We start from the raw sequence: 18,796 nt of genomic DNA, 5'->3' as shown, positions 1-18,796 counted from the left end.
TCTCTATAAATACCTATCAATTTCATTCACTTTCCACACCAATTTTCATATAAACTCTTCTCCTTCCGTATGTATGAAGAATTGTTGTATTGTTTCCCTTTTATTCAATAAAGAAAGCATTAAATAATATGAATATTTATTATAAATATTTGCAAATGAAAACAAAGTTTAATTAAAAACAAACGTATAAAAAAATTATGGACACGTGGCAACCAAAATTAATGGTTTAAAGTAAAAAAAAATAGGAAATAAAGTACAATGAATAGTATTTGCCCTTGCCCTAGCCTTTTGGGGTGGAACCAAAAAAGGCAAGGCTGCCACTATTCACGTGAATAGTGGCAGCCCTTGCCTTGCCTTAGCCCTTGCCTTAGCCCTTTGGGGTGGACTTGCTCTAAGGGCAACTGGTGGAATTGCTCTTACTACTTTATCCTTTCTCACAAACCTTTCATGATATTGTCACTAATGTTCCTAAGTCATCACACTGCTGCTTCATTGCCTAAGGGCTTTTCTTTCAATTTTTCTATGACCTAACTAACCGCACTAAAGAACAACTCTTTGTTATTAATGACCTCCAACATCCAAGTGTTTTAACACATGAAATTTCTAAATTTCTTTATTTATATCCAAATAAGAAAATTGATGTATGTTAATTGAGGAATTGACTTGTATCTAAATTTTGAGTTTATTTCTCTGGTTATGAGGATGAAGGTTTTTTTCTACACATACTATCAAGGTACCACATAGTTTGAACATTGAGCCCAAAGGTCTACAAATTAGAGCCATTCTATGGTGAGGGTACCATATATGGACCATAGATATGAACCTTCATATTAGCCACATGATTCATCTGAATAGTAACTTCACTTAAGTTCAATGAAATGATCATGTGACTAATATGAAAGTCCACATGAATGGTCTATATATGGCACCCTCACTATAAAATTTTGCCTACAAGTTAATACCCTTTTTCATTAGGTTAGACCTAAACGGCGGTGGCATTTGACACATTATTTTAGCTCAAGTTTGATTGGAAAAATTGGAATGGGAAAAGTTGTAAAATTAAAAATTAAAAATTAATTAATTTTTTTTTTTAAAAAACAACTCAAAAGTAAAGTCTCAATAATTTTGATTTATTGCCTTTCTCGTCTCCGGTCTCCTCCTCTACCATTTTACGAAATCCCGAAACTGTCCCATCTCGAGCTAAAACCAGCAGCAAAGCCCTTTTCTCTAATGTTCTAAATTTTTATTAACTTGCAGGCTCAATATCTCAGTCTCTCTCTCTCAGCAGCTACACGGGTCTCTCGGATTCGTCGATCAGACGGCCTTCCCGCGTCCATGACTCTGATGACTCCTCCGCCGCTAGATGTAACTACTAAACCCGTCTCTCACTCGTCACAAATGCGATCTCAAAACGATTTCGTTTAGGTGTACGAATGTTTTCCTAGGGTTTCAATTAGCAGATCGGAGCTCTCATTTTGACCTTTTTTTTGCAGCAGCAGCAGCAACAGCAGGAGGACGATGAGATGCTGGTCCCGCACTCTGAGTTCCCCGATGGTCCTCAGCCCATGGAGGAAGGTTATTCTTTTTTCTCTCTCTCTCTATTTGTTTATTTATTTAGTTTTTGCTTAAACCCAATTTCTCTCTTTCTTCCTTCCTTTCTGTTTGTTTCCCGAGAAAATTCTGAAAATGTTAAGCAGTGAAGTTTTATGTCAAGTTTCCATCTTGCTTGGCTCTAGGCACAACAGAAGTAGTTTTTGGGCATAGTTGAGGGTTTTTTATTTGTTTTTTACTTTCCATTTTTAGTTGTGAACTTTTTGTAATGGTTATAAAGCTGCAAATGCTGATAATTATGCATTACTAGGGTGACTGAGAATTTGTGAGTCCTTTTACCGCTTGGCTGCTGAGAAAACTGAGGAATACAGAATAAGAGTAATACAAATTAGCGAATTAATTATAGAAAGTCAGAATTCACTTCCCCTAAGCCAATTAATTATATGGAATGGGCAAAGTTTTACTACTCAGATGAAAAAATGAGGATTATAATTTCAAGGAGGAGTTATCAAAAAGTTAGGTTACTATATCATTTTCTTTTATGAATTTCTTAGATGAAAAATGGGCCACTAGTGTACTGGGGTTGTGCTCCTTGGGCAGTTTTTAACCAATTTTTTTTTATTATTATAGAAAGAAACGAATAGAAAAGGCATAACTAGGACCACTTACCAGATTGGTTTATTTTGCCATAAGTTGTGTAGTTTCTTGGGTTTATAATACAAAAGTTGAGATATAACACTTAACTGGTTTTTCTCTTCTTCTGCTGTTCTTGACATTCGAACATTTCTTGGTTAACTACTTTTGGCAGCTCAAGCAGAAACTAACAATACAGTGGATGCTCAGTCAGTGGATGATCCATTGTCCGCTAGATTTACATGGACAATTGAGAGCTTTTCAAGGCTTAATACCAAGAAGCTATATTCTGATATTTTCCTTGTTGGAGGCTACAAATGGTATTTAAATCTCTTTTGAGTTGGTAATTTTGAAATAGGTACTTGATTTGTTATGACCAATCTTATTTCACATGCACTTTGCAGGCGGATACTCATTTTCCCAAAAGGGAACAATGTGGATCATCTGTCAATGTATCTAGATGTTGCAGATTCGGGAACTTTGCCTTATGGGTGGAGTAGATATGCCCAGTTTAGCTTGTCTATTGTCAATCAAATTCATAGTAAATATTCAATTAGAAAAGGTACTTTCTCTGCCACTGATGTTCCTATTAGAAATAAATTATAATGTTTTAATAGTTTTATAAAATTGGACTGCAATGCGTCTTTTCCTTTTGACAACTTCGTATCAAGTCCTAATGGTTGAAGTGCAATGAATAAGGGGATAAAACTTTGGTGCATATGATGTGGTAGCTATATCCATTTTTGCTGTATTTGCTGAACAGTCTGTGGGAGTTATAAACTCTTCAGATGTGCCTCAGTAAATTGTTATGGCATTTCACATATATGTGTAAATTGTGTAAATAGCCAGATTCGTTAGTCTCACATCATGAGTTTATTCAAGAATACATGTGCATTACATGTAGCTTCAGATTCTCACCAAGTGAACAAAAGGGGCGTGAAAAGAAAGAAAAAATTTAAGACATGCACCTGTTTTGACATGTTCAGCCACACTACTTTCTTTTTTTTGAAGAACTTAGAATGAATAAACTTTCTTTCCAAAGATGAGGCATGGGGAGCTGACCAGAGTCATCATTCTATCATTGAGATGTTGAATAAAATAGCAATTAATGTAGTGTTTGGATCAAACCTGGATCCTTGCCTACCTGTTCTTCCATGACTCTAGTTAGGAAATTAAGGGCAGTTACCTATATATATAAGGTGCAAAACGTAAAGTTATGCTCAGTAAACATGTGAAGAGTAGTTTTCTTGCCTTTTCTGACCAGATATGAGGATGAAATATGCCAAAAAAAGAAAAAAGAATCGGAAATGCTAATAGATGATGTTCTAACATTTCTTTTACTCCTGGTTGGAGCCAATGCCTCACTGAGATGATAGTGTTGTTTCTATTTTCTAGTAAATATAATGGCTTTTTTTAGGAATGAGGACTGGATCCCTAATGTCTCGTAAATATGAAACATACATGTTTTGGAGAAAAACAGAAAGGAAATTGATAATGTTCGAGTTGTTTAATATGGCAGAATGGGACCAAGATGTGTTGTTATGATGTTGCTTTGATTTGTTTCGTTCAAGATGTGTGTTTGTGTATATGATCTTTGTTAAGATTATGCATACATTTTATGTTGTGCTTGCTATGATATTCGACCTTACTCTTTATTGATTAAATGCCTTTTTGACACTTGTATTGCCACATCTGCATCCAATCTTGTATAAGTCCTAGCTAGACAAGGACCAAGAACTTTACGAAGAAGAAAATGACTTGCATTTTTTTGTCATGGAAGTTTCTATAATCTGACCCTCTTTTAACTATTTCATTACGTAGAATATTAGATGATTACAGCATCATAGCTGTTCTCCCAGTGTTACAGGTTTGTTAAGTGATATAAAAAATATCCTTAATTTTCTTGTAACAAGATGGAATATTTCATATTGTTGAATGAGAATCAGTTTTTCATCATGTGGGCCTTAGCCACTGCTTTGTCGTTACCTTTCTGATTGCGTGCGTATAAAAATTTCATATGTAGTTATTTGAATTTACTTCTTTGTGTTGCGTTTTTGCAGAAACACAGCACCAGTTTAATGCACGGGAGAGCGACTGGGGTTTCACTTCGTTCATGCCTCTTGGTGAATTATACGACCCTAGTAGAGGTTATATTGTGAATGATACATGCATAGTTGAAGCTGATGTTGCTGTTCGTAGAGTTATTGATTACTGGTCACATGACTCTAAAAAGGAAACTGGTTATGTTGGACTGAAAAACCAAGGAGCTACTTGTTATATGAACTCTCTCCTTCAGACTTTGTACCATATTCCTTATTTTAGAAAGGTTAGCATAATTTCTGTACATAATTTTTCCCAATAACCTTGTGTACAAGGAAGCCCCACATCTCAAATTGTAATTTTAGGCTGTGTATCATATGCCAACAACGGAGAATGATAATCCATCTGGAAGCATCCCTCTGGCCTTGCAAAGCTTATTCTACAAACTTCAGTACAATGATACTAGTGTAGCGACCAAAGAGCTGACAAAGTCATTCGGATGGGATGCATATGATTCATTTATGCAGCATGACGTCCAAGAACTTAATAGGGTTCTTTCTGAAAAGCTTGAAGACAAAATGAAAGTATGGAGTTCTTACTATATCAGACTTCATGCTTTGCACTTTATTTGTCAATTTTGGAGGTTATTGATTGAACTTTGTTTATTGGAACAGGGAACTGTTGTGGAGGGTACAATACAGCAGTTATTTGAAGGGCACCAGATGAACTATATTGAATGCATCAATGTGGACTATAAATCGACGAGAAAAGAATCATTTTATGGTAAGTGATTGAGGTTGATGTAGATTACTATGCAATCGAACAAAAATACTGTAGGTCTTCTTATGGAAGATTCCATATGTTTATTTGTAGATCTTCAACTGGATGTCAAGGGCTGTCGGGATATTTATGCTTCATTCGATAAGTATGTGGAAGTGGAACGCCTTGAGGGTGATAATAAGTATCATGCTGAACAATATGGTTTACAGGTAAATGACATTGAAATTTTCCTGTTGGTTTATCTGTTTCCTTGGGAATGTTGACCAACATTAGTGACTTTACCGGGATCATCATCACCATCTTCTTCAACCCATTTTTTTTTTTGGGTGGCGGGGCTGTTTATTGTAACTGTAATTGTTATTTGTCCCACCTAAATTCATTGGAATATCAGTGTTTGTTATTGTCTGAAGGCTTGAAGTTGGTTTCTAATAATATTTTGTATTTTTCTTTTATTACCTTTTTAGGATGCTAAGAAGGGTGTCCTATTCATTGATTTTCCACCTGTCCTTCAACTTCAGCTAAAACGTTTTGAGTATGATTTTATGCGGGACACCATGGTAAAGGTGAGTAGTTGATAGATTAATCTGTCTTCACGAAAACCTTTCATACATATTGTGTAACTATGAGTTGGAGAATGCGTGCACGAATAAGGAAGCGCATGTGCACACACACACACACACACACACATATATATATATAATATATCAGGGTTTCGTATTACACTAGGGTATCTTTGATATTTTATTATAATCGGATATATAAATTTAGGGTTTCTTACTACACTACAGTTTCTTTGGTATTTTATTATAATGAGATTGCTTTGGTAAATAGGTCTTTTTTCCCGGACATTAGCATATTGATTTGATAATATAGAGTTGAGTTGTACTTATTGATACGAAGAATTATGAATGAAGTTATAAATTTTTGTATTGGATTTTTTGAGTTTACTATCTTTTCCCTTTTACTTTGGGCAGTTGTGTATTCCAACTACCATCAATGCGCATAGCCTTCAAGATCTTGGAATTAAGCCAACTTGATTTCCCTTTATTATAAATACATTGTATATTTTTTCCTATATTGGGGGAAGTGCTATATCAAATATTTTATTCTTGTGGGCATGCTCAGTCTTTGGAAGTAAACTACTCTTCAAGTCATTCAGTAGGAACCGTAGAGGGCTGTTTCAGCACAAATGAGTTGCAAGGCTCTTGATTTTTTGCTGTTTGTTTGAGGGATCCCAATTTACAATAATGAGTATTTCACCAACTCTAGTTTACCTTGGCAGTAAAAAGCCTTTGCCAACCCTTAGCATGCTGTAGCCACTGCTAGAAAATCTTGCGAATTATACATATTTTCATGGACATATTAATCAAAAACATTCATAGGTTGGTTGAGGGAACTGTTTAGTTTGAAGAAAGCTATCTTGTTTCTTATAATTGCATATTGCAACTTCCCATTTGTTAGGTCTATTTTAGCTCTTGTAAATAGAAGATTTGTTTAAATAATTAGAACTTTATGCCCTTAATCAAGTTACTTAATGTTTTCAGAAAATCATGTAACCATTGAGCATTTGAAATCATTCTGTAAAGCAATATCAATTTTCTTTCATTTGTCACCTGTTGTGAAGATTTTGAAGTCAACTTTAAGATATTTTTTTTCTTTTAAAATTTGATTTTCTTTGCCCATATGAATTAAGACCAACACATTTGATATGTCTCTTATAACGTAATTTCTTAGCTGGTATTTTTTTTGTTTCTCATACTTGTATCATTTGTGTTACACTTAATTACTTGGAATAATCTGGTCTGCTGATTGCCAACAGATAAATGATCGCTATGAGTTCCCCTTGCAACTTGATCTTGATAGGGAGAACGGGAAATATCTATCCCCGGATGCTGACAGGAGCGTTCGCAACCTTTACACTCTTCATAGGTATTAGTAATTTAACTTTGTTGGTATTTAAGACTGTTATACCTTCTTTTGGTGGAATGTTTTGTTTATATGGTATGTATGTCTAGTTCCCTAGATAGACTGATATAGATGATTGCATCATTTCCATGTCTACTTTTGGAGAAAGTGACTGGATGTACTGCAATCCAATTCTGTGTTAGTTATGCATAAACTAACAAATCTTTTTATTTTTTATTCTTTTATTCCATTTGCATTGCTGTTTTTCTTTTATTTTTTATGAGAAACAAAATTTTGTAAAACATAAATGGGGGTACAAACATAATTTATGGATAATTAGTATCGCAGTGTAACAGGGCTGTATCAATATCTGGACTATCCATGCTTCAAGGTTTGTGGTTTTACCATGACACCTGCTCCTTGTCTAACCATACTGCAATATAGAATGTTCATTGTTAATGTTTTCTGCGTCAAAATTAGATGTCAGTTATACTATGGCCATTTTTAGTGATTGCTACTGCAACAAGTTCGTATATGCATGGCCATTGTATCCTGGCTGTGTATGGAGGTTACTAATGCTTGTTCTTATTTGTTTGCAGTGTTTTGGTGCACAGTGGTGGGGTGCATGGTGGGCACTACTATGCTTATATCAGGCCAACCCTTTCTGATCAGTGGTGTGCACATTCTTTCTTTCTGCAGTCAATATATTTAAATTGTTTGCATCAAGAACTTGTCACATATCTGGTTAATATTTTTTTTTGAAAAGAAACAGTATTATTCAAAAGGGACTAAAACACAATAGTACACGAGATGGCCAAGGGGGCCACCTCACAAACAGAAAGAAAATCTGGTTAATTATTTTCATTGGGGGGTTTTTTTTTTTTTTTCCTTTTAAAGGCTTGTAAACAAAATAATGTAAGTTTGTACCTTAATAGTGCACTCTAAGAACTACTTCCCAGATTAACGTGATATCTACAACATCAACAAAACTGAGTTTTTCCGAAGGATAGTACTATAAATTTTTAATTTTTAATTCTTTTTTCAGATGCATTTTTTTAAATGTAGGCCCTTGTTCAATTTACTTGGAGACAAAATGTTAAAGTTCATTGGATCAAATAGTGGGATAATGAACAAAGTTGTTTCACAAGTAGAAAGGTGAACAAGTTGATGAATAAGTTGAAGGACGAGGAAGGCAATTTAATTGAGACAGAGAGAGAGAGAGAGAGTTGAATTTCCAGGTGGATGGATTGGAATGGTCCCATAATAGTGATGAGGGAGCTAGCTGTTTGGATTTGAAAGGTTGAAATTAAGAGGGCAACACTCAATTGTGGTAAATGACAGACCCAATGCCCTTATCTCCTTGGTGGACCTGTATCTAATAGATAAAGACGAACCAATTGAATGAGGGATGAGTGAGATAAGGATAAACAGGGAGAGCTTACCGAGTAATGTTTGAGTTTTGCTGCTCTAGATTAATGTAGCATTTTTCTATTTCATTAATTTGAATATGCTAGAGTGCCATATTGTGATGGCTAGTGGCAAGCAAGAGTCTCTTGATCCCTACAGGTCTGCTGCAATGAAGATAGAGTGTAGTGGGGTTGTAGACCAATGAAAATTGTGTTTGGATACAATTGGTTAATGTTGTGCTTGAATGAATTTATGCTTGTTGGACTTCTGGGGAGTCAAAATTACTGCGAAAGAAAGCAATAACTTTGCACCAAAGTGGCACTGACTAGGCTGAGCAACAATAATCTTTAATGTTGACCCACAAGAATATAAAAAAGAATAGTATGTGAGACAGTTTTGGTAGTACACTAATTTAGGAATGGAGGTGCTTATATTTTTTTTTCCTTTCCAAAAATCCATTGTTATCTAGTAGCTGGGAGTGTGTTATGGAATTTGGCTACTGGAAGGGTTGATGTGATATAAAGAAAGTGCTTAACTAGTTTGATTTTACCATTGAGAATCACAAATGAATTATTGCATACCATGCCTTGTCTATTCAATTATGAAGATTTAACGTCCCTTGCAATTTGTTGCTTTCAGGTTTAAATTTGATGATGAACGAGTAACAAAAGAAGATATGAAGAGGGCTCTAGAGGAGCAGTACGGTGGTGAAGAAGAGGTACAATTTTCGGTTATTTATCACGTTTTATTTGTACTTTCTTTGCCTCTACTGATGTTCTCTATGTTTCACTGTTTGCATTTGACAGTTACCACAGACAAATCCTGGGTTCAACAATGCTCCATTTAAATTTACAAAATATTCAAATGCCTACATGCTTGTTTATATACGTGAAATTGACAAGGAGAAGATAATTTGTAATGTGGATGAGAAAGACATTGCGGAACATCTGAGGGTAAGAGGGATTGACAATATTTCTGTCGACTTAGAATTTTATTTATTTTATTTTTACTTTGTCTTGCTGGTAAATCATGCTGTGCTTATGTGTCCTTTGAACACCATATTCCAGATAAGGCTGAAAAAAGAACAGGAAGAAAAGGAACAAAAGAGAAAGGAAAAAGCTGAAGCGCACCTTTATACTATCATAAAGGTTAAAAATTTTACAACCCCTTGTCGATTCTTTTCTGTCCCCTGGTTCTTTTTGTTTGAGATATGTAAACTTTGATTTCTGTAACGTTATTTAATTCAGATTTTCTTATATGGGTTTCTAGGTTGCACGAAACGAGGACCTGCTTGAACAGATAGGAAAGAATATCTATTTTGATCTTGTGGATCATGACAAAGTTCATAGTTTCCGTATTCAGAAGCAGATGCCCTTCAACCTCTTTAAGGTACTGCGTTTACCCACTTGAACTTTATTGCATTGAAAATGTTGAAAATCTTCAGGTGTAGGTATACACCGTTTACTCCATACTGTCTTACTAGTTTCTGTACTGAAAGTTGTCAATATGGATATACATGTCTTGACTTATCTTAACTAATTTTATATAAGTTGGCTTTGGCATCATATTCTTCTTGGGGTAAGAATATAATAGATTTTTTAATAGAAGACAAATTATTATTTTTTGCCGTTTCGTCTAAATTCTTTGTCTCATAATCCATGCATCTAGAGCTAATTTCATCAATTAGATCATCACAAATTTATTAAGTTCAGCAATCAAAATCGTAAAATTTCTCATCAAGTTGAGAGGCTTTTTGATTCCAGTGCAAGCTAGAGATTGTAGTTGGTGAGATACCTTGAATACTCGTTATCGTAAATCCAGAATGTGAAAATACTTAATAGGATGCACAATGTGATGAACAGTATTAAAGAGGAACAGCAAGACCTTAGCATATAAAGAAGTGGGGTTTCAGTTCCAGTATATGATAATCATAATAATTATGGGATATTCCCAGTTGAGCTTAATTAAATGAAATTGGAGCTATAGCCTATACGTAAAATTGTAGTTGTTGGATCCAAATGATCAGTATCATTCTAATTGAAGTCCACCCTCAGGAAGAGGTTGCCAAAGAGTTTGGTATACCAGTTCAATTTCAACGTTTCTGGCTGTGGGCAAAGCGTCAAAACCATACATACCGGCCAAATCGACCACTGACACCTCTTGAGGAAGCACAATCTGTAAGTCCTTTAGCTTGTTACCTGTTATGTCACTGATTCTGTTATATTTTCTACGAGTTCGTTGTTCTTATGCTATGTGTAAATGTAATCAAGCATAATTCCATTCATGGTTCACGAGTAATAAAAAAAACTGGTGTGATCTTGTCCAAAGACGAAGACCGTACATATATTTGTCTCCACACTGATGTGTTCTATGCAAAATGAGTGAGGAAAGCGTGGATTACCTTTTTTTACAGTGCCCCTTTTCGTTAAGTCTTTGGCGGACCTTGTTGAGGGAGGTTAAGACTGTTTGGGTTATTCCAAAAGGTTGCTATGATCTTCTCTGTTCCCATTTTGTCATTTGGGACAGGGGGAAGCGTGCTTCAACCTTATGGGGTTGTTTGGTACAGTCTGTATTTTGGAACGTTTGGATGGAGCGTAACAGGAGGATTTTTTATGAGTATGAGGGAGTGGGTGTTGGTGAATTATGGGATGGAGTTAAATTCTGGGCAGCTCTATGGGCTTCTGTCACTTCAGATTTCAATGTCACTTCAGATTTCAAAGATTATTCTTACTCCACTATATTAAGGGATATGGCTGCTGTGTGATGTGAAGTGTTTGTTTTGCAACTTGGTTTCTTTGGGTCTTTCTGGTGTAGCAGTCTTTGTGTGGTTTGGCTGCTGTCTTTGTCTTTTTAGTCTGTTTTTCTGTTGTTGCTCGTTTGTCTTGTGGATTTCTTATCCGCTTGTGTGTTCCTCTTCTTTTTTTCCAATAAATTTTGTTTCTATTTAAAAAAAAAAGCGAGTAATAAAAAAAATTTGGTGGTTGTAAATTCATTTAGTCAAATTACAGTTGAAATCTTGATTACTATCAGTGGAGGTTCTGATTCCAAGCAGTTTTCTATTTCAGTATACAAAAGGGCATTTTGGAAATTAGTGAAAGTAACAAGGTTAATGTTGTCCATGTAAAAATTCATTAAACATGAATACTGCTATCAACAAAAAAGCTATTTTAAAGGCTTTCCAGAGAAAATATAGATTGAAGCTTCTCCCCTATTGACAGGCACCCACTAAAGTTTGTAATTCAGTGGTATATTCTAGTTAGCATTTTCCTGTATAATGCTCGTATTATACATGTACATATGTATTTTTTAAAAATACTTCTGTTTTCCGTACATGTATGAAAGATTTGTTAAAATACACATTTTAAAAATCAAACGTACCATACATGTACGTACGTATTCTTCATGTTTAAGACACATGTTTTTTACAAAATTTTCAATAATACAGATAAATTTCACGTATTATACATGTATTTTTCACATATTATTGAATAAAAATAATATATATTACAGGTTTTAAATAAATTATATTCATATATTGTATAGTGGCCGAACTTTTCATTTTTCTTTTTCAAACATTTTGCCGAATTAATCACGTATGTATTTTATTCGTACTATTCCCGTTCCGTATTTTACAAACTCTTTCTCTTCTCTGTATGGTATTTGTAGGTTGGACAGTTGAGGGAAGTTTCCAATAAGTCAAATAATGCAGAGCTAAAGTTGTTTCTTGAAATAGAACTTGGGCCGGTAATGTTACCCTCTAAAGCTCTTTAATTTTTTCCCATCAGAATTATTGTGTTATTCCTTGACAAACCATAATCATCTTATTTCAATGTCGGTATTCACTGGTTGTTCTATTGCTGATATGCAGGATTTGCTGCCTCTTTCTCCTCCGGAAAAGACCAAAGAAGAGATTCTTCTATTTTTCAAACTCTATGATCCTGTGAAAGAAGAGCTCCGGTATGTTTGCTTCTTTCTTCCATCAAAGTTAGAGCTACAATTGATTACTTAGGTATTTCTCTTTGAAATCAGGTACGTTGGGAGGCTGTTTGTGAAGGGTAGTGGTAAGCCTGTTGAATTATTCGCAAAACTAAATGAAATGGCTGGTTTCAGTCCTGATGAAAAGATAGAACTTTTTGAGGTAAGTCCTCTGCCATTTGTGTTATAGTATTATAGCTCTGTCACCTGCTTAACCCATTTGTGTTATAGTATTATAGCGATTTGTGTTGTAGTATTTTAACTTGACATGCATGCACGCAAACGCTTACTTATGTTTTCAGGAAATAAAGTTTGAACCTAATATCATGTGTGAACACATTGATGAGAAGGCAACCTTTCGTGTTAGTCAGGTATGATTTTCGAAGTCTAATGTTTTCATTTGTAAATTGGTGCGAACTATATGGAGTTATCCTTTTTCTTTTATCTTTGCTCTTTTTTTTATCTCCCTTTTTTCTTTAAATGGGTGCGGGGACTGGATTAGGTATAATATTATACACGTCTTCAATAAGTACTCATACTATGATTTTAAACTTTGAAATTCCCTATGTTCTTATTCCTTTGTGTAACTGTTTTTTTTTTTTTTTTTTTTTTTTCCAGCTTGAAGATGGGGACATCATTTGCTATCAGAAATCTCCTCAGGCTGGAAGCAGTGAACAATTCCGTTATCCAGATGTTCCTTCATTCCTGGATTATGTTCGTAACCGTCAGGTATATTTTCTTCTTTTTATTTTTAAAGCTCAGAATCTCCCAGAATGTTAATTCAATGTCGGAGTCTCCATGTTTTAGTTTACCTGTCCTACGGGTTAATCTTCTATAAGTCTCTGATTCAGAATATAAAAAGCCAGCTAATAAGGAAAACTAGGGAATTCGCAGATCACTGATGACAAGCAATTAAAGTTGGGATAACTTAGTATTTCTCTAAATGAATATTTAGTTTGCATGATTAGGGAAACTATTATTCATGTTACTGGGAATGAGTGGCAAAGAGATGGGGGATGTTGGGATTCCCTACTTAAGTGGTGGATGATATTTTAACACAATAAATGGAAGCATGGATTAATGAATCACATGTTGCATGTGTTTTAAAGGGGAATGAACCAACATCACGGGATGTACCTAGAAATGTGAAAATGCATTCATTGGCCTTGGGTACAATCTTGTCCCCTCTCTTCTAAACAGCATAAACCCCCTAACCCTTCATTTCTCATCATTCACTAGTTTACACATAAGTGCAAGGGACACAGCGTGGGAGCTAGTGAATGGGAAGTAAATCCTCTTGTATGCAAAAAAGGGTTCAGAACTTCAGAATAACCACTTTCTTGTAATTTTTGTTTTGTAATCCTTTAGTGCTATCTAGAGATGGACTTCTGGTAGTTCCATTAGGTGTATGGTGGAAGATTTTTCTCCTGCGGCTCAAACACCAAATCTCATAAATAATAGTCTCTTGCTTATTTGTTTACTTGTTGCTTCATATCGTCTGCTTATTTTAATCCCACAAATGTGGAAAGGGTTTGATGTGGGGACAAGTAATTATTTTATGGGCTTTTATTAGGCATCAACTTTCCAACAGGGTGGTTGTGGGTCATGAGGGTAGGGGTGGGGTGTTGCAATGTTGGGTGCTCTCTATTGTTTTATTATTTTTGTATTGTGATTTTTTCAATTCCATGACAATTTACAGGTTGTCCGTTTTCGTTCTTTGGACAAACCGAAGGAAGATGAATTCTGTCTTGAGTTGTAAGTTTGTCATATCATGTATTATATTCTTCTGGAAGGAGTGAATCAGTTAAAATGCTTTATTATTGATATTCTTTTCCTGTATCTTATAGGTCAAAGTTCCACACCTATGATGATGTTGTGGAAAGAGTTGCTCAACATCTTGGCTTGGATGATCCAACTAAAATTAGGCTCACATCTCATAATTGTTATTCACAGCAACCTAAACCCCAACCAATCAAGTTTCGAGGAGTAGAACATTTGTCTGACATGCTGGTACACTACAATCAGGTTGTTTATTACAAGATTCTTAACTCTGTTTGAGAAGTGTTTTCTCCCTCTTAACCATGTTCTGACTGTGGAAAAACATTCATTTTTTCTCTTTTAGACTACGGATGTACTTTATTATGAAGTATTGGATATCCCTCTCCCAGAGCTGCAAGGCCTCAAAACTCTGAAAGTTGCTTTTCATCATGCTACCAAGGATGAAGTGAGTACAGATAACGATCAAACCATAAATTATTTTAGTATGTCAACAATTTTGTCTCTTACTTGGAAATGTTTTTATGTTGACAGGTTGTGGTTCATACTATTAGATTACCAAAACAGAGTAGTGTAGGAGATGTGATTGATGACCTTAAGACAAAGGTAATTCTTTGCAGATTCTGAATTTATATATCTGTTGTACAGTTTGTATAATATTCTCATGGAAGTATTTCAGAGAACTTTACATAGATGAATTATGAAAAGACTTATATTTCCCTTCATCTGAACAGGTGGAGTTGTCTCACCCTGATGCTGAACTCAGATTGCTAGAAGTTTTCTATCATAAGATCTACAAGGTATTGGATAACGTACATGTAAATGCTTTCTATGAAGAGAATTATGCGTTACATTCCTTAAATATCCTAAAGAATAAATTTGTGTTATCTGTCAAGAGGAACCCGCCATCCAAAATCTCTACGTTCTTAATATGTTGAAATTCTTATTATTATTTTATTTTCAAATTCCTGGCAAGTCTGTGTTACAGTTGAGTATTGATATATATTTAGTGTATTTTATAAGAGATAATTGTATTAAATTCTCAACAAATTAAACTGAAAAAGCCTAAATATTACAATTCCACCCAATGAAAAAACAGAATACATACAACTTAAGTGTTCACTGTTCTTGATAATTTATTAATCATTTAATTGTTAAATTGTTAAATTTGTAGCTGAACTATTCATATTTGTAATATTGCAATTTCAGTAAGAATTCAGTATCAGGGTATGGTTTGTGATAATGTTTGTTGGTTTGCATTGTTTTAGAAGCTCAAATCATTAGGACATGGACCAAAAATTAGTTATATCCTGACACTTCTGCCCCTATGTTGGCCTCATAAAACTACTAGAGCCCAAAACGTGGAATTCAACATAATATTACGACGTTGGGATATGAATTTGGGATCTCCTACCCTGATACTATGTTAAAGTTAGTCAGTTTCACATCTTTCCCAAAATCTTCTGCTATGACGCAAGTCACAATTATTTTATATTCTAAGCGATTTATTATTAAGAATTTTGAAATCTTATTTTGATAATCCCTATGGTAAAGGCTTGGTGAGAGGTTGAAGTATCAGAATGAATGTTCATATAACTGCTCATATAGTTTTGACTCTTGTAAGGGGCTGCATGTCATTGTTTGATTACAGGCTTGTTATAAGGTTTTAATTTTGGTCTGAAAGGCTTGTTATAATGTTTAATCATATGTCGTTCATGTTTTCTAGAATGTCAAGTGCTTAAGGCATCATCATGTGTTTTACTACTAAGGAGCTGCCTTTTTGTTTTTTAATATTCTTGTTTAGAGATAGAGTTTGAGAAAGAAAAAAAATGTGGTGTCTCCTTTGGGGAACCATAATATTTGCGTGTGCTATGATGCTTTCCTTTTGTTTTATTCTTTCTGTTTTCTTCAGAAGGAAATTAGTAGACTTCCTGTTTGTGTAATATGGAAAACATGCAATTGTGCTATCTCTACCTGTGTTAGGCAGAAACAGGACTTGCTCATTGCTTCTTGCATATTGTGATCGGGGGCCTTGCTGCGGCTGCAGGCCTCTATTTTTGTTTCTTCTATCTGCAACCTTTTAGAATTTTCATTCATTTCTTTCATTCATTAATTGTTTCCATGCAGATTTTCCCACCAAATGAAAAGATTGAGAACATAAATGATCAGTACTGGACATTACGTGCAGAAGAGGTTAGTCTGCACAGGATTGGGGTCATAGTTAATCTATGTTTAGTCTTTTCTTTTTAAGAAAAAAGGAAATCTCTCTTTTACACCTTTTCTGCAAAATCTTTATTGTCTGTTGCTCAGATCCCTGAAGAAGAGAAAAACTTTGGGCCTCATGATCGCCTGATCCATGTTTATCATTTTATGAAGGACACAGCTCAAAATCAGGTAGGATATTTCTTGTTTTTCTTTTTCTTTCATCTTTCTTTCACTTTCTGTTACTTTCTCACATCTTTTTTGCTACAACACTAACACATGCACAGATACGTGAATACATGTGTATATAGTCAACAAGTTCTTTTAGTATTTATTGTTATTATTATTTATTAACATCCTTTTTTTAAAAAAAATTATCATCATCGTGGTAATCATCTTAACTTTTATTGTGAATTTGCAGGTTCAGAATTTTGGAGAACCATTTTTCTTGGTCATTCGTGAGGATGAGACATTAGCGGAAGTGAAAGTGCGTGTACAGAAAAAGTTACAAGTCCCAGATGAGGAGTATTCAAAGGTATTCTCTTTATTGCAGAGGACATTATACCGACGCTGATGCAATTTCAGACCAGTGGCCATTCGTGAAATACCATAAGATTTGTTTACTGTGAAGTGTAATATATCGTTTTCTTTTTGTTTGGCTCAGTGGAAATTTGCGTTTTTGTCCATGGGTCGTCCTGAGTACCTCCAGGATGATGACATTGTGGCCAGCCGATTTCAGGTCTCTCTCTCTCTCTCTCTCTCTCTCTCTCTCATTTATATGGAATGCTCAGTTCTTTTCTGCAATTTCATTTTCAGAGAAGGGATGTGTATGGAGCATGGGAACAGTACCTTGGTTTGGAACACACTGATCATGCTCCTAAAAGGTCACATACAACAAATCAGGTATTTCTTTGCGAACTTCCTTCACTATATTAGCTTACCAAATTATACTGTTGAGAATCCAGGAGGTAAGCTATTAGGAAAATGAGGTAAATCCAAGATTGCTTGAATTTTGGATTTCTTATTCATTATACCAGTAGACAAGTCCAAGTTATTAGGCAAAGTAGGCCAATGATGATGATGATGATGATTTATAGACAAGTCTGAGTCAGAAGCTTTAGATGGTTATTCATTACACCAGTAGTTTTATTAGGATTTGAACCTATGGATAGATTTTGTTTGTTGAGTTGAGGGAGGAGGAGCAAGTTAAAGGGTGGTTGGAATGGTGGGTTTGGGTTGCTTAGGTTTAATGAATTTGCATTATGCTTGAATGTCAGAAATCTATAAGTGGTCTTATTATTGTCAGTGATAATCTTATGGTTGCTTCCTTCATTCCATTGCTATGTTCTTTATGCTGAAAAATAATGAGCTAATTCTTTGACGGTAGATGTCCTTCAATGTGGTACTTTATCTGTTGAAGTTTAAGACCTTTCATCATGTTTAATATTTTCAAAGTTTTTGTAGGAGTTAAATTGAGTTATTGTCGGGAAGACTAAGTTCCTCTCCTTTCCATGTTTAAGACATATGACCATTGTGTGAGGTGTCCCTACATGTAATGTAGAACTACCAACCTTTATTTTTTACACCGTTGTTACGGCTGTGGTGACTACTACAACCACTGTGGCACCTGATCACTGCCACCTTCACAATGCCCAATTGGTCTGATACACAGCCTCTGGCAATCATGTATCCACTTGGTTTTTTGCTAACTAGCCAAATAGAAAAATTATAGTGACAGTAGTGGCAATTTTAAAATCACAGTTGCAAATTGCTATTGTGCAATAGAAATTTATTATAAGTATTTGTCAATCCTCTGCTTACTCAGTTTAAACTATGCAGAATCGTCACACATTTGAGAAGCCAGTGAAAATCTACAACTGAAACTACTGCAATGACTTTGTCAGCTCATTTCACAGATTCAACCTCCTATACATATGCAGAATCTTGTGATGAGCCCGAGATGCACAAAGGAAGCTTTGTTACAGTTTGCCATAGTTATACCTTACTGGGCATAAAATTCTTTAGTAGAGTGACAGGGCAATTTTTAGCCTAAACTTTTGTATCCTCGATGGTTCGGACACTTCTCCCTTTCAGGCACCTGTCGTTGAGGTGTGAGGTAGGAGGCATCTCATTTTGAATCCATGTAATTCCGTATATAAGATTTTGGGGTGAGCAATGTATAGAGGGTATAGGTGCAGGTTTAAATGCAGTTTCTTGTCCAGTTATATTGTGTTGATCTTTTTGAATCGTTGATGGAAAAAGCTCTGTATAATATTGGATCGTTGGCTTCCTTTCTGTATGTTTTGTAGTGCAATGGTAGGCTGCTGTTGCTGTGACCTGTGGAGGTTGAAATGACTTTAATATTTTGCCAATATGAAACTAGTTAGCTGCCGTTACATTTGGCACAACCAGTTTTACAAGTTTACTCGTCCTTTGCGAGTTTTCAAGTGTTTGTGTATGGGTTTCTCTATTGGGTTTGTGGGCTTTGTTTGGGCTTATGGCTAATTGTGGTGATGTTGGCTACTAG

The 18,796-nt window shown here is 35.1% G+C and overlaps 1 protein-coding gene across 2 annotated transcripts; it reads left to right on the top strand.

Moving 5' to 3' along the window:
- Positions 1-1,183: 1,183 nt before the first annotated feature.
- On the top strand, positions 1,184-18,605 carry LOC110769970 (ubiquitin C-terminal hydrolase 13). Of its 2 annotated transcripts, none has more exons than XM_088247814.1 (32): positions 1,184-1,365; positions 1,497-1,575; positions 2,360-2,504; positions 2,589-2,746; positions 4,245-4,510; positions 4,590-4,808; positions 4,899-5,007; positions 5,098-5,213; positions 5,469-5,567; positions 6,824-6,933; positions 7,509-7,583; positions 8,956-9,034; positions 9,123-9,269; positions 9,384-9,464; positions 9,586-9,705; positions 10,371-10,493; positions 11,983-12,060; positions 12,185-12,273; positions 12,346-12,454; positions 12,594-12,662; positions 12,910-13,020; positions 13,991-14,046; positions 14,139-14,316; positions 14,414-14,515; positions 14,602-14,673; positions 14,802-14,867; positions 16,195-16,260; positions 16,378-16,461; positions 16,691-16,804; positions 16,934-17,008; positions 17,086-17,172; positions 18,109-18,605. In XM_088247814.1, exons 1-32 carry the CDS (start codon positions 1,336-1,338, stop codon positions 18,148-18,150), a joined length of 3,354 nt encoding a protein of 1,117 aa, XP_088103940.1. In that variant the 5' UTR covers positions 1,184-1,335; the 3' UTR covers positions 18,151-18,605. The 2 variants fall into 2 exon arrangements, with proteins under 2 accessions (XP_088103940.1, XP_021829727.1); XM_021974035.2 differs by having other exon boundaries at positions 1,185-1,365; positions 1,494-1,575.
- Positions 18,606-18,796: the final 191 nt, after the last annotated feature.

Source organism: Prunus avium, chromosome 2 (genome assembly GCF_965620075.1).
Source record: "Prunus avium chromosome 2, drPruAviu1.hap1.1, whole genome shotgun sequence".
Lineage (NCBI taxonomy): Eukaryota > Viridiplantae > Streptophyta > Magnoliopsida > Rosales > Rosaceae > Prunus > Prunus avium.
This window is presented reverse-complemented; position numbering and strand designations above follow the sequence as displayed.